We start from the raw sequence: 13,628 nt of genomic DNA, 5'->3' as shown, positions 1-13,628 counted from the left end.
TATTATTGGCCCAACATTTATGGTCGTGCCTATACTATACTGATTTGGTACACACAGATAACTTTCCGACATGCGCTAAGCCAACGTTGATATGTCAGCACAGGTTCGCGTTAGGCTTAGCTTAGACAGCATGTGAACAGGGTATCTTTCCATTAGGCGAAGAAGGACGATTACATGCTGGCGACTAGAAGGCTTTTTGGGACCAGAATTCCGTGTTCTTTATGCGAAAAAGATAGCGGAAAAATACCTCCAAACGTCAGTGCTTTCCCTGCTGTGCCGGGAGGGACGCCGAGGCAGGGCAGAGGATTGTCTTCTGCGCAGCGAACATATTCACTGCGCATGCGCGCACGTCTCGTTCTTTGCGAGACCGAAAAGCAGATAACCGAATCGCGCGAACGCCCCGTCAAATCAATTAAGATCACGGGCGTCTATAGATAACAGCATGACAATGACCCGCGAAAACCGGGATTAACCTGCTGATAACCTGCGCAAAGAGATATGGAGAGAAAAAAATGAAATGGTGTGTCAAATATGCTTTGCCACGCATGAAAGTTTTTATTTTATTTTATTTTTATCCCGTGTTAACGCCGCGAAGCAACTGTTGCTATGCGCTACAGACGTGGACAGACGGAAAGAGGACACAGCATGAAGGACTGGAGGACAGGGTGGGTTAGTAGGAGTCCTGGGCCGACTTCAGGAGAAACTGTGCCGACATTCGTCTGGGGAGTCTTCGGAATTAAAACCCAGGGAAAAACCTCGGACGGCACAGCCCGTGGTAGGTTTCGAACCCAGCACCTCACAGTCTTCGGCACGACCATGGCAACCTGCTCGGATATGCAGCTGCTGGATGGGTTTATCGCAGTGACGACGATGCCAAAGAGATACCCGAATGGTTTCCAATGTTGAATTGCGTCGAATACGTAAATCCATACACGCAACACGGGATAACTGCTGCTACGCGGCTATACACGCAAGAATAGAACACGGTTCTAGACACTGCACTGGGCCCACACGCGACGCAAGTCAAATATATAGTTTTCTAGTTTCTTAGAAGCACACAGCGGAAGCATTCTACAATCGAATTACGCAATGCTGCTATTTTGATCTGAACCGCCATATTCCGAGAATCCAATTCGAAAATTGCCAAATTTGCGAAACTTTCGTTTTCAAGTGTCGATAGCGCGGGAGATACTGCTTGGAGAAACACGAAACTTGTTTTATGTATACACCTGGAGCACCATACAGCACGATACTGTGTTTCTTTCACTGGTGAATTCTAAAATGAAGGCGGTAAAAAACTAAAAACACAGTGAAGATCGCCTTCATTGTGCGTCCTATTGGAGAGCGATGAGGAAACCTACTTTGCGAAACTTGCCTGCTTTGGGAAACTCAACGAGCGGGACCCCTTAACGCAGCCATGTCGCTGGTCTTAGGACATTCTTAGGACTTAAGACACTTATTCAAAAGCCGCGAACGAAATGCGATTCTACAGTTTATTGTCTTGCCCTGCAGACCCAGCTGTTACATGACGTCCTGTTTCTCGTATCATAAACTGAAACTGTCACACACCTTATTACCATTAATAAATACGTATCAGTCACACAATCTCCTAGCATTGAGCACCCGCCATGTTAGGTCAGGTCCCTCCAGAGGCGAATCCAGACCCTCTGTTGGAGGAGGTGGCGACCGCCCCCCCCCCCCCCCCCCCCGGATCCGCCACTGGGGCTCACCGGTCCTTGCGCTGAGGGGTGGCTCCTAACTCTCCCTACGAGTATGAGCTTTCTTGCTAAGCGTTATACCGCGCTTTCCGTTCAGTTCCGTTTGTGCTTATATATATTTTTATATTGTTTTGTTGTTGTATGTTATATGAAATAAAATGTAGAGAAAAATAGTATGCGTGGTTTGCATCGCTTTCGAAATCCAGCATTTCATCCTTAGGCAATTTACGAGGGAAAGGGTGGTACGGGCGGAGAGAACTGCGCGGGCAAAATGGCACCAGCATTTATCTCGGAAAACCAAAATATCTTTTAGAATTACCTTTAGATACGACACGTGGCGATAACAAGGTGTTATCGCCGATAGTGGTCTCACACGTGCTGTTTCCCTCTCTACTGCGAGGGAACCTGAGGCTTTATAAACCGCAGCCGATACCAGCGCAGGAAGGAGAGCTATGCTGACGACGGCGTGAGCAACATCTCAATCCCAGCGGCGAGCAGCGGACGGGTTCCTTCGGCAGATTCCGACAGCGCGGTCTAATGCAGGGCTCGGCGATGTAAGCGATGCATTATGCTGTTTATTGCTGGTTAAACCGATTGTTACTTGTGTTCTCTGTCTGCCTTATCCAGGGGATATGAGCAGATAGTAGTTGGCGGTTTTCGCTAGTGTTTCATCATTATGTTTACATTTGCTGATTCACGCCTTTTTCTTTTGCTGGTGTAGCATTGGGTGTAGCGGGCCGTGGAGAACGACGAAGATAACCACGCGTCTGGAACACCGGCCTCAGTTCCTGCGGCGCGGCCATGGAGATGGACCCCCAGTCATCGCCTCTCCGTGGCATACCATCATCGCCGGTCGGGGTTCATGTAGTGGAACACCACCGCTACATTTAACCTGAAGCCGGTCACCAATAATGCCACCCAAGAGGAATTCCAGCTCCCTCGACACGGTCTTCGGCGAACCAGCGGCACAGGACCTGCTACTGCAGATGACGTCATCCCCGTATGCTACTGCCGGAACTGCTCGGCATCACCTCCGCTGTTCTCGGACAGGCAGCTACGCCTAATTTGGCGCCTAACCTTGACGGTACCGAAGATTTCCAACCGCAGGGACCCAAAGTCCGACTTCCCATCGGCTTGGACGCTCACCGAACTATCGTCCGCTGCCCCTGGCTGACTCCTTCTGGTGATATCCTGCATTTGCCAGACCTTGGCGTGAAAATGGAACCCGAGAAAGGGACAGAGGAGGGACGACACGTTTTCGAAGAACGTGTCGTCCTTCCTGTCCCTTTGTCGGGTTCAATTTTTTTTTTTTTTTTTTTCGCCATGTACCAGCTGTCCTGCACGTTTCTGCCATTGCCAGACCTTTGAAAAGGTGAGAGGCAACGTGGCGATAGCAGGGTTTTATCGCTGATAAATTGCTGTTGCGTGCAGTCTCCCATTTTCTACTACGAGGGAACCTGAAGCTTGTTCGGCCGTATAGCGTGGGAAAGAAATGCATCTGGGCGACTGTTCCTGGCAGTGGATACATTACGACGCAATGAGTCTTCTGCAGGGAACAGTGATGTATCCAAATAAACATGCTGTTGCAATGAAGCTCCCCATTCATCATCTTGAATAAAGTTCTTGCTTGTTGTTCTTGCTTAACCTTGCGTTGCTTGTGCTCTCTGGAGCTGCAGGTCCCACCTTACGGAACACACGCATTCATGCTCTGTGTTGTTAATCTAGGACATCTCATCTGTTAACCTCTTAATGTTTTCTGGGGTAAATTTCAAGTCCAGACGCAAAAATAGAAGTAACTTCTACCGCAGTCTACAGGAGGAAGCTGGGCTCAGCCTAAGCCTTTTTATCATGAAAGGGGTACGACTGACCTGCATTGTTTTCTCTGGGGCCTTCTTCAATTCTACCTGGGAAATAAAGTATATTCTGAGTCCGTGTATGTTTACTGTGAGCAATCTAATCACTTTTATTTATTTTCCGAAAGTGACAAGACTAACGTCCTGGTGACTTCACGTCGATCGCAGAGTGGGAGACAAAAGTAGTACAGTCCTGCGTACGGGAGTTTCAGCAAGAGTTTGGTTTTAGTGCCGTTTCTTCACTAGAAACCTCAGTCTCGGAATTTTCTAAAATCCGGAATTGAATAAAATCTTCAACGTATTTTTTTTTTCACCCTAGAAATTAACGCGCAGTACCTGCTTAATTCACGACTTTCATTTGCTAAAAAGCTCTCTCCTGTTGTCGTTTCTAGTCTCGGAAAAAGTTTAGCCTCACCGAAGGGCAAAATTACGAGTGGTATAAATGATCAGTCCGAATGCTAGCAGTATAACGAAATAAACGTGTTATTTGTGTACTCCGTGCTCACGTCTTATCTCTCTGCGTCTAAAAAATGTGTCAGGCGTGGAAGCATTGATTATACCGTTTCGCCTGACCTGTCAGGCATGGATCTAGAAGCGTGTCAGGGAGACACATGCACATTCTATTTTTGCTATCACGGTCATTTGCAAAGCAGTTGCGACTTTAATCATTTCCGTGTTTTCAACGTTAACAGCAATCTAAATAACATGCTGCAGCGAACGGAAACCGGAACTAAACAGCGATGAACCTATACATCATGGCGCCGATTTCGCCTTTGCGATGCTGACGCCCTCTGGAGGAGTGACAATAAACTCTACTGGCTGGTAGAATCAAATGAGTGTTTGTAGACTTTTATGAAACACAGGGGTGTCGATTTCTCCCACTGGAGAGACACCCGAGCACCAAACAGGAGCGGACAAACATAATAGCGCCGGTCACCCGTTTCTTAATCGATCTCTTCCTGACAGCTAGCAGCGGGCCGCTCCGATGAAGAACTACGCCGGTGCAGTGATTCGTAAACGTTTATCCCAAGCTGTACGTAAAAGACAGGGTAGCTAACATGGTGTTTATTGGTTGTTCATTGGTAACATCTCTCACCGGGAATCAGAGGGCGCGGGTTCGAATCATACTGCCTTTTCTTCAACTGCCACCGTTCGTTTGTTAATGTCCTCTCACAAAGCGAAAAGTGTGCAAGCAGAATCAAACGCCCATCAACACAACACCTTCTTCTTTCTTTCTTTTTTTTTATTTAATTGAATATGACCAGCTCCCGCGGCATATACTGGGACGTGATGCGGGTTCGAGTCCTCGCACCGGCTGTGCTCTCTGAAGTTTTCCCTGCGTTTTCCGGCAGCCCTGCAAGACGAATGTCGCCACAGTTTCCCCCTGAAGTCGGCCCAGGACGCATGCTAACCCCTCTGTCCCCCTATACTCCTTTCTGCCGAGTCCTCTCTCCAACTGTTCACGCTCATGGTTACAGTTGCTTCGCGGCGCTAAGGCAGAATAATGGAAAATTTGAATGACTCCTCGTGACTCGGCGCTTCCCTTCTCGAAACGGAACACATTCATCGTGGCTATGAAACATCGCCATATCTGAGCGACTGTTGAGTGGCCGTGTCCGGTCGCTCTTCGCTATAATGCGTCATACACGGGCATTATCGCCTCTTTCTCTGCCGCATCCAACAAGCACACACAGCCAACAGCGTCGCCCAACATGACACTCAGGAGCGTCACGTCAGTTCTGGTCGGATTTCTTGCTGCGACATGTACGGGGGAAGGTAAGCCGAATTCCCTAGAAGTGTCGACAGAAATAGCGATGTCCGTAGCACCGTCGAAAACCGGAGTCTAGCAAAGACGGGCATATATATGCCATGATATTCCAGCGTTCGTAATCCGCGATACCAGAATCGCAAACTAGAAAAATCAAAGCTCGTATCCGCGAGAACGACCGTGTTTAGGATATCGTTGAGCAACGTGCCAACCTTCGTGTCCACGAAGCGTCACGTCCAACGAAGTCGTTTTATAGGGAATGAAATGGACACTTTAGCGACGGTTAGGCTTAGCAGGGCGGACATGCCGCAACAACACAAAATGAAGCGACGTTAGTATATCCCCACACCACTGGTAACACTCTGCAGTCCGTCTTTTTGGTGTGCGATGAAGCTTTCTTTCTTTTTTTTTTTTTTTTTTTTTTACTTTGACTAATTTTTCGTGAAGCACCCTGTGTATACCGTGTAGGCGACGCCAGCATACGTTAGATCGTGCCGGTTTGGGTTTTTGAACGTCTCAGCAACGTGATGTCAGTAGTATCAAAGGGAAACGTTTTCGCGAACACTTCCCGATGCACAAAAAAACCTGCGTCTTACAATTCATAGCTGACACTACTTGTCGTGACGAGAAAATGTAGTACAAGATACAGTTTGCTGCCGCAGTTGGTGTATATGTGCACCACTTTGGGTGCCCTAGTCTTTATCTGGACGCTCTTTAAGGTCCTGTTGTTATCCTCACTTTTGTCTCCTCTGTCCTTCCTGCGTTATATGTCCTATACCCCTAGTCACGACGCTGGACGGCTGCACCTTCGAACACTCTGACGGCCTTACAGCCTACGACGGCAACAGGAATGTACCAGCTGGCACAGTGGTGCCTCACGGTACCACACTGACGTATCACTGCGAGCCCCTGGGATCGAGGTCACTCTGGGGCGCAGAGAACACGACGTGCAACGACGGCCGGTGGAACAGGAAGTTCCCGCTCTGCGTTTCTCTTCCCAAGGAGATCCCCAGGATGGACGTGAAGGCGCCTGGCCTTGTCGTCGGGCCTCGTGGGGTCGTGTACGTGGAACCGCACACGAGGATCAGCGTCGGTTGCAGCCACAAGGCGCGTTATGAGGTTCAAGCGTTGCTCAAAAGAATCAGGAAGACATGGCCTGGTACCGGAGGTACGTTTCGTCTCTATTCTGTGAACGTAAGCGTCTCTGCGGATGTCATAACCGTACACGGCAGTGGTTTATCCAGAACCGCAAACACGGGTTGGGGTGAGGGGATTTTTACAGCTTTGTACCACGACCTACTAGATTATAACGACCATGTCATCATCGGCAAACCTTATCACACCGCACGATCCGCTAGGGGCGCTACACATCGGCCCGCGAGATCTACATCATGATTGGACGACGGAAATTTGAATCTTGAACGCGCAGAAGCGGACGTACGACTACCGAAGCAGACGACAGCATCAGCTCCTGTGAAAACGCGTAGAATGATGATGATATTCAACTTTAGAATGAAACGTCTTCCGTGGGATGTCCACCGCTTGTACAAAAGTACTAAGGTAAGCTGAAGTACAAAGTATTCTAGAAGTTCAGGAAGCATTAACCGTGCCGATAAGTAGCGCCACCGCTTGTCTCCAAATGCGGCGCTGGGAAGGGGTGCCTATGACATGGTCGTTATAGTCTAGTAGGTCGTGTTTTGTACATCATGGTCGGCATGTGTTTGGAGCGGAAGGACCCCCCCTGTGGTGGCACGCAGTATGAAATCACATATTTTTTAGTGTTCAGTATGTGTTGCAATTTCTCGCAGGTCGGCTTACAAGGATGTCTCTGGCCTTTGCCCTCCAGGATGGCGAACGAGAAACAGTCAAGTGCATCACTACAGACAACGCTGAGAACAGTGTGCAGTTAGTGGGAAGGCGTAAGTATATAGCATCAATATTTAATTCCACGATATATAATATTAATAATAATTCTCGGTCAGTCGTCTCACTGCCACGCTGTCGTGTCCACTGTTCAGTTAAGGGACATCAATATCTGAACCTTACCAGGCATACGACAACGTACAGTAACAACTACGTTTAAGTGACGATGACTGGGGGGGTTTTAATCGCCAGGGGCGACACTGTACCCCATTGCTCGCGGTAATGCGGTAAAATGAAATAATGAAGTCTTACGGTGTCCGGTCTCTTCGGTGCTCATAGGGCAGAGCGTCGGGTGGGCTGAATTTGGCCTCAGGCAATTTTGACACGAGAGGGCAAGAGTCTGGTACTGAGGCTGATTTAAAGCCGCTGAAAGTGTGGTCCCGAAAAGTTAGTGGTGCGGGCAATGGAGAAGAACATGTGCTCTCCGTCTTCCAGATCATCGCACTGTGCAACTAGTCCTTACGTTATCTTCGTAAGTTACCTCGTAATAGTTACTGTTGTTGTTATCTCCGTATAGGCCTCCATAGGTGCTTGCTGTTGGAAGAATCGAGGGGGATGACAATAAGGTACTCAGGCACCAAGGCAGCTGAAATTTCGTGTTCCCCCAACTACGTACTTCGCGGTCCCCGCTTCGTCCAGTGCTTGCCCCTTGGGGAATGGGACAGCAAGCCATTGTGTCTACCTCTGGACGGCGTCCCTCTAGGTATAGCAAAACGTTAGACACGTTCATTGTTGGTAACACTATATACAAGTCCGCCGTGAGTTGGAGATGGCATGTCTGGATTTTCTTTTTGCGTTCTAGCACCTGGTGCGCTGGTGCGAGTCAGCGACACGTCCGAAGGCGGAAAACAAGCATTAATGAACTCGTGCACTGTTGAGGACACCATCTTCCAGTTTGCACACGCATTCGTGGGCCTTCAAAAGGTCGAGGACATCCGTCATATTTCCGACGGGGCCGCAGCGGTGTTCCACTGCGAGCCTGTGGGCTTGACTACGGGTCGTCCAGTCAGCGTTACTTGCAAAAACGGAAACTGGACATGGGCTGACTCGGACACACCGGTGTCGACGCCGCTATGCCGTCCTTTGGGTGAGGGGGATATCGCGATAAAGGTCGTTGGAGATTACACAGTAGGACCTAGAGGAGTGGTATTCGTCAAGCCAGGACGGCGGCTACACTTGACGTGTGCGTTCGGAATGGAGACTTCAAAGAATCAGACGACGTGGGTGCTACGGCAAAGCATGTCTGGGAACGGAGGAGGTACGTGTTGAGCACCACTTCGTTATTTATCAGACATTTCTCCGTCAAACACACGTTTCGTGGATGCTAAACACTGATGGACACCATCTGTCCGTTGGAGATAAGTCGCAAAGTGGGGAGGTATACTCGCAATACTTTTCAGTTAGCCTGTTCACTTTCAGTATATGTTGTGTTGCTAAGGGTCGCCATACAATAGTATCTATGTCAGCATTGGTAAAAGCAAGAATGACCGCTATATGACATCGCGTAAAGTGTCATAAACTTTGCTGCAGGCACGAGGGTTAGACATGTTCGAGGCCACAGACTATCCATCTCCATGGAGACTTCGGAAGAAGTAGAATGTGAATGCAGAGTGCTGAGCAGACGTCGAAAGATCAAGATTCGGGGAGAAGGTATCTTCTACAATATTTCTTCTTCTTCTTCTTGCATATAGGCCAGCTGGACCAGGTAGACATTACAGGGAACCTCTAAACTTAAAGGGACTCTAAAATGTTTTTATTTTATTTTTCTCGCGGAGTGAAAGGTGAGATGCCAGTAATACAAAAGGAATGAGATATCGTCTGAGCACCGTTCGTGAATTACGGGAAGCTACGCGGAAGCTACTGCAATTTCTCGTTTCCTCCTCTCTTTCTCAAAACACGTGACACGGTGACGAGGGTAGAGCGTCCAATCATCGCGGATAACCGTTTATGAAGACCAATGGGGGGGCCGACCCCTATCGTCGTGCGTCTTGCGAAGGAGAGAAAGGAACGAAAGACGCGACGAAAGAATCCGCTCCTTTTGAACCTTTTACTCCGTGAGGATAGATTTTTGCACAACTGCATGCTTATCCGGTGAAACGGGCTTAATTTTTCCAGGTTACGATTTCTGCAAGGAGCCTCGTAGGCCTCACGGTCTTCACGTCCTGTACAGGAACGGCAGCAAAGTGGGCTTTGCGTGCGAAGGAAACATGACACTTAACGGACAGACAGAGATCGAATGCACGGAAGCTGGCCAGTGGAACTTTCCACCACCATACTGCACTGAACCAGCGACATCCGTCACACAACATATCCCACCCCAGCCGTACAAGCGCACCACGGTTGAACCAGAAACTACAGGAACGAAACGCTCTACAATACCTGCGCCACCAGCGGGAGGGAGCACTTCGGGAACGGATCACACGAAGGGCAAGTGAGCACGTTCGTGCATGTCTTCATGTATCAACGACCAAGGACATTCCCACGATTTGTTAATTCGGGGGAGGGGGGGGGGTGACCCGTAAGTGGGGTGGGACGCTCATATATCTGTTGCTTTTGTGGCATTTTTGACGTTTCTGGCCGGTATCTTTTTTTCCCCTTGGGGGGGCGGGGGGGGTGTTGCAACATTTTGGGGGCATTATGAGGCTGCGGGGGGGTTACTTGACAATCCTTTCCAGCCTACGACGATCTTGACGGGGGAGGGGGCACGCGTTTTCCTGCACTCTAAAAGTAGAACTTCGATCGCCGCATAGCATGCCCAAGCAGCAAACTATATTAGCCCAATATTGGCTATATATATATATATATATATATATATATAAAGGCAACACTGGCATTAAAGGCTATATAAAGGCAATACGTTCTTTTAGCGGTCGTAGCCACGGAGACGCGTCACCGTCGTCTGCGAGTAGTGATTGAACGTATCCGCATACTAAATGGGAAATCTGGTCTCATATCCCATAAAAAACGGTCCCATATCTTTCCCAAGACTGATTTTCTGGAAAGCGTTTTGCACTTTCTGTCTACAGATTCAGGTCTACAGGTTCCAACGGGTAGCTGCAGTCATTAGCGAGTAGCTGACGAACTCTGACCTTATATGTAGGGCCTGACTTTTTAGGGTTAAACCCGTATCCGCCCGATATTTACCCCCCGAACGAAATCTGTAAAATTTGGGTTTAACCCGAATCTACCCGAAAACATCCGGGTCGCGTGGCACACTCATAAGCGTGCATTAAGATAAAGTTTGATAACATTGCTAAACATTAGTTCCATGTTAAGACGAATTTTTATTAAACAAAAAAAAATACACCGAATACACCCGAATTCCTGACGACAGAATATGCCGTAACGGGATTTAACCCGAATACACCCGAATTTTCGAATGAAAAATATCACCCGATATTTACCCCCCGAATTTGGACAAAAATAAAACCCGAAAAAGTCAGGCCCTACTTATATGTCCACGTAGCGAAGAAGGGAGAGAGGCAATAGGAAGGCCTTCTGCGATCTAGGTGGCGTGGCCTTATATAGTGGTGCCATATAGTCCAGTACACTACAAAACCAATTGGTCCAATAAGCTGCGTTCGTTACTGCAGGAACGGTGACCTGTCCGGCTGCTAATTTCTATAAGAGCGTCGGACCTCTAGTTATTCTTCACAACGGACAGCGTAACGTCTCCTTCGTGGAGCATATTCCAGCGGGGAGCGCGCTGGACGTCACCTGTGGCTGTCCCGAGTCGATTGCCGTAGGAGACTCCAGTGTCGTCCGCTGCCAGCAAGATGGAACGTGGAGCTTTGCCGCTAATTTGAGATGTGAGTACGAATTATTCGAAGGTGCAAGAGCACGTGATACTCCTGGCGGCATATTGTCGCAACATCGAAAAATTGTGATGTAGATACAGAATAATGCGAGCATATAGCACTACCGGTAAATCGCCTATAGGGCTGTGCGAACAAGTTTCATAGCCACACCTGAAGCAAATACGAGGAGGAAAACAGAATGCGTGTACAGTACACAAATAACAATGGTACTATAATGGTAGTGGTACTATACACCGGTACTATATACCTGCAGAGCAATCTTCGTGAACTATTTACACAATGGAGACTGGGAGATGACACGGGTTCCAATCCTGTCACCGGCTGCACTGTCTGAGGTTTTCCCTGGGTTTTCCGAAGACTTTCCACACGAATATCGGCACAGTTTCCCCCGAAGTCGGCCCCGGACGCATACTATCCCCCTGTCCCCATTCCTTTTTGCTGTCCTCTCTCCATCTGTCCACGTCTCCACGTCGCTCATAGCCACTTCATAGCACGGAATAATAATAATAATAATAATAATAATAATAACTTACACAATTATCTGGTTTCCGTGGCAAGCGGATAATCCGAAATATGTGCGAATATCTTAATTTTTTTTTTCGAATGTCAGTACGCGAAAAAAAAAAAAACTGAAAAATCCGAATATTTCGCACAGCCCCAACAAATACTTAAACTTCCCCCTGATGTCACGCGTTATTCGAATTTCCACTCAACGCTTCGCTGGCAAAAGTTGGGCAAGCGCGCATACATGCGAGCTGGTACATCGTGAGAAAGATGTAGAGGTTGATGTTGATGTTGATGTTGATGTTGGGTTGACGTTACTCTATCATGGGTATCAATTATACCTCACTACCGATGTAACGGTTCGCACCTTCTTTCTTCTCGTTATTCATTTCCTTCGCGTTTCTTCAGGTGCCAGAGGCTGCCCCAACTTCGCCGTCGGCGACTCATCACTCATCATCGAGGGACTGAAAGAGAGTTACGAGCTCGGAGACTCTATCACCCTCGACTGTCCGAAGGGAAAGAGACTCGAACCACGAGTCGAACGAATAATATGCCAAGAAATATCGTGGGCACCGAATGCGCTGCCAAAATGTGTTCCCGAAGAAAGAGAGGACGATAAACGCAAGTCGGAGAAGGGTGTCTTCAGCAGGAGACAGAGGGTACACAGATGGGGATGATGGAATGCAATCCGACGCCACAGGGTTCCTTCGCGTGACGTCAGAAAGGGCTGTACGGAACGGACCTGCCCCACGTGAGACGGATCCCATCCTCATCGAAGCCGGCCCAGGACGCACAATCTCCCCTGAGATAGTCGTGGCGTTGAGCCCGCACTGAGCTACCACAGCAACCAGCTCCCCATCACCACCCATCCTCACCACAATAAAGCTTGTTTTGCGAACCCCAGTGTCATAGTAGAACTGCGATTATTTTTTTCTTCAAGAAATGAGCCGCTGTCGAATGCCACTCCCCCAGCTCAACACCACCTATAGAGAGAGAGAAAGCCTGCTTACTCGTCGTCGTGACGTAACAACTGAAGGGTCAGCCAATCAGGATCGTCTTTTCAAGGGCCGTAGCCAATCACGAATGTGCTTTCAGCGGCCGTAGCCGTGGAGACGAGCCACCGTCAGCCGCATGGGCAGCCACTGTCGTCTGCGAGTAATGAACGTCCCCGCGTACTTAATGGGAACTTTTTAAAATAAAGCGAAAAAAACTGTCCCATAATTTTCTCGAAACTGATTTTCGGGAAAGATTGTTGCACTTTTAGTCTACAGGTTCAAAATTTCGACGTTAGCTGCAATCATTCCTGCTGTTCCTGCCCCGGTGCACGACCCATCAGATTATAACGACCATGCCATATAGTCACCCCTTCCCAGCGCCACATTTTTGGAAGGTAGCGGTGGCGCTGCTCATCGTCCCAGTTATTGCTTCCTCAACTTCTACAATACTTTGTACTTCAGCTTACCTTAGTATTTCTGTACAAGAGGTGGATATTCCACAGATGTCTCATTCTTAGGTTGATTATCATCATCGTTCTACGCGTTTTCATAGGAGCCATTGCTGTCGTCTGCTACGGTAGTCGTACGTACGCTTCTGCGCGTTCAGAATTCAAACCTCCATCCTCCAATCGTGCTGCAGACCTCGCGTGCCGATGAGTAGCGCCCCTAGCGGATCGTGCGGAGGGGCTTCTCATAGGGGTTGCTGATTATGACATGGTCGTTATAATCTAGTAGGTCGTGCCCCGGTGTAGATTTAGAGGAAAGTAAATTTACCTCGGAGCAAGTTGTAGCCAAAGCCAGAGGCAAGCCAGTCAATGTTTTATGCTTTCTTCACAAAACATTTGGGAGGTAGCAATTTGTCGCCTTCTACTGTGTGCCTTTACATTGGTCTAGACAATGTCCCATTATTTCTGATTAGTTTGATATTACCAAGATCAAACATAGCGTCGGGAACGATATAAAGCGCCGTCCATACGTAAAGATATGCCTTGCGGATCCGAGGAGCTTCCGATAGAACATTCCTATGGCAGGAAGGAAACTATCAAAAG

At 48.4% G+C, this 13,628-nt stretch overlaps 1 protein-coding gene and 1 long non-coding RNA gene across 3 annotated transcripts; both read left to right on the top strand.

Annotated features, from left to right (window-relative positions):
* Positions 1–2,179: 2,179 nt before the first annotated feature.
* LOC135367977 (uncharacterized) lies at positions 2,180–3,321 on the top strand. The gene is made up of 3 exons (XR_010414604.1): positions 2,180–2,272; positions 2,440–3,090; positions 3,150–3,321. It is a non-coding gene; the product is annotated as an uncharacterized LOC135367977 (long non-coding RNA).
* A 1,892-nt stretch (positions 3,322–5,213) lies between these two features.
* Positions 5,214–12,488, top strand: LOC135368917 (uncharacterized). Of its 2 annotated transcripts, XM_064602474.1 has the most exons (9): positions 5,215–5,347; positions 6,124–6,507; positions 7,148–7,258; positions 7,780–7,965; positions 8,065–8,520; positions 8,793–8,912; positions 9,378–9,689; positions 10,856–11,071; positions 11,993–12,488. In XM_064602474.1, the coding sequence occupies exons 1-9, from the start codon at positions 5,284–5,286 to the stop codon at positions 12,259–12,261; spliced, it is 2,118 nt and encodes a 705-aa protein (XP_064458544.1). In that variant the 5' UTR covers positions 5,215–5,283; the 3' UTR covers positions 12,262–12,488. The 2 variants fall into 2 exon arrangements, with proteins under 2 accessions (XP_064458545.1, XP_064458544.1); XM_064602475.1 differs by lacking the exon at positions 11,993–12,488 and having other exon boundaries at positions 5,214–5,347; positions 9,378–9,693; positions 10,856–10,969.
* Positions 12,489–13,628: the final 1,140 nt, after the last annotated feature.

Source organism: Ornithodoros turicata, chromosome 9 (genome assembly GCF_037126465.1).
Source record: "Ornithodoros turicata isolate Travis chromosome 9, ASM3712646v1, whole genome shotgun sequence".
NCBI lineage: Eukaryota > Metazoa > Arthropoda > Arachnida > Ixodida > Argasidae > Ornithodoros > Ornithodoros turicata.
This window is presented reverse-complemented; position numbering and strand designations above follow the sequence as displayed.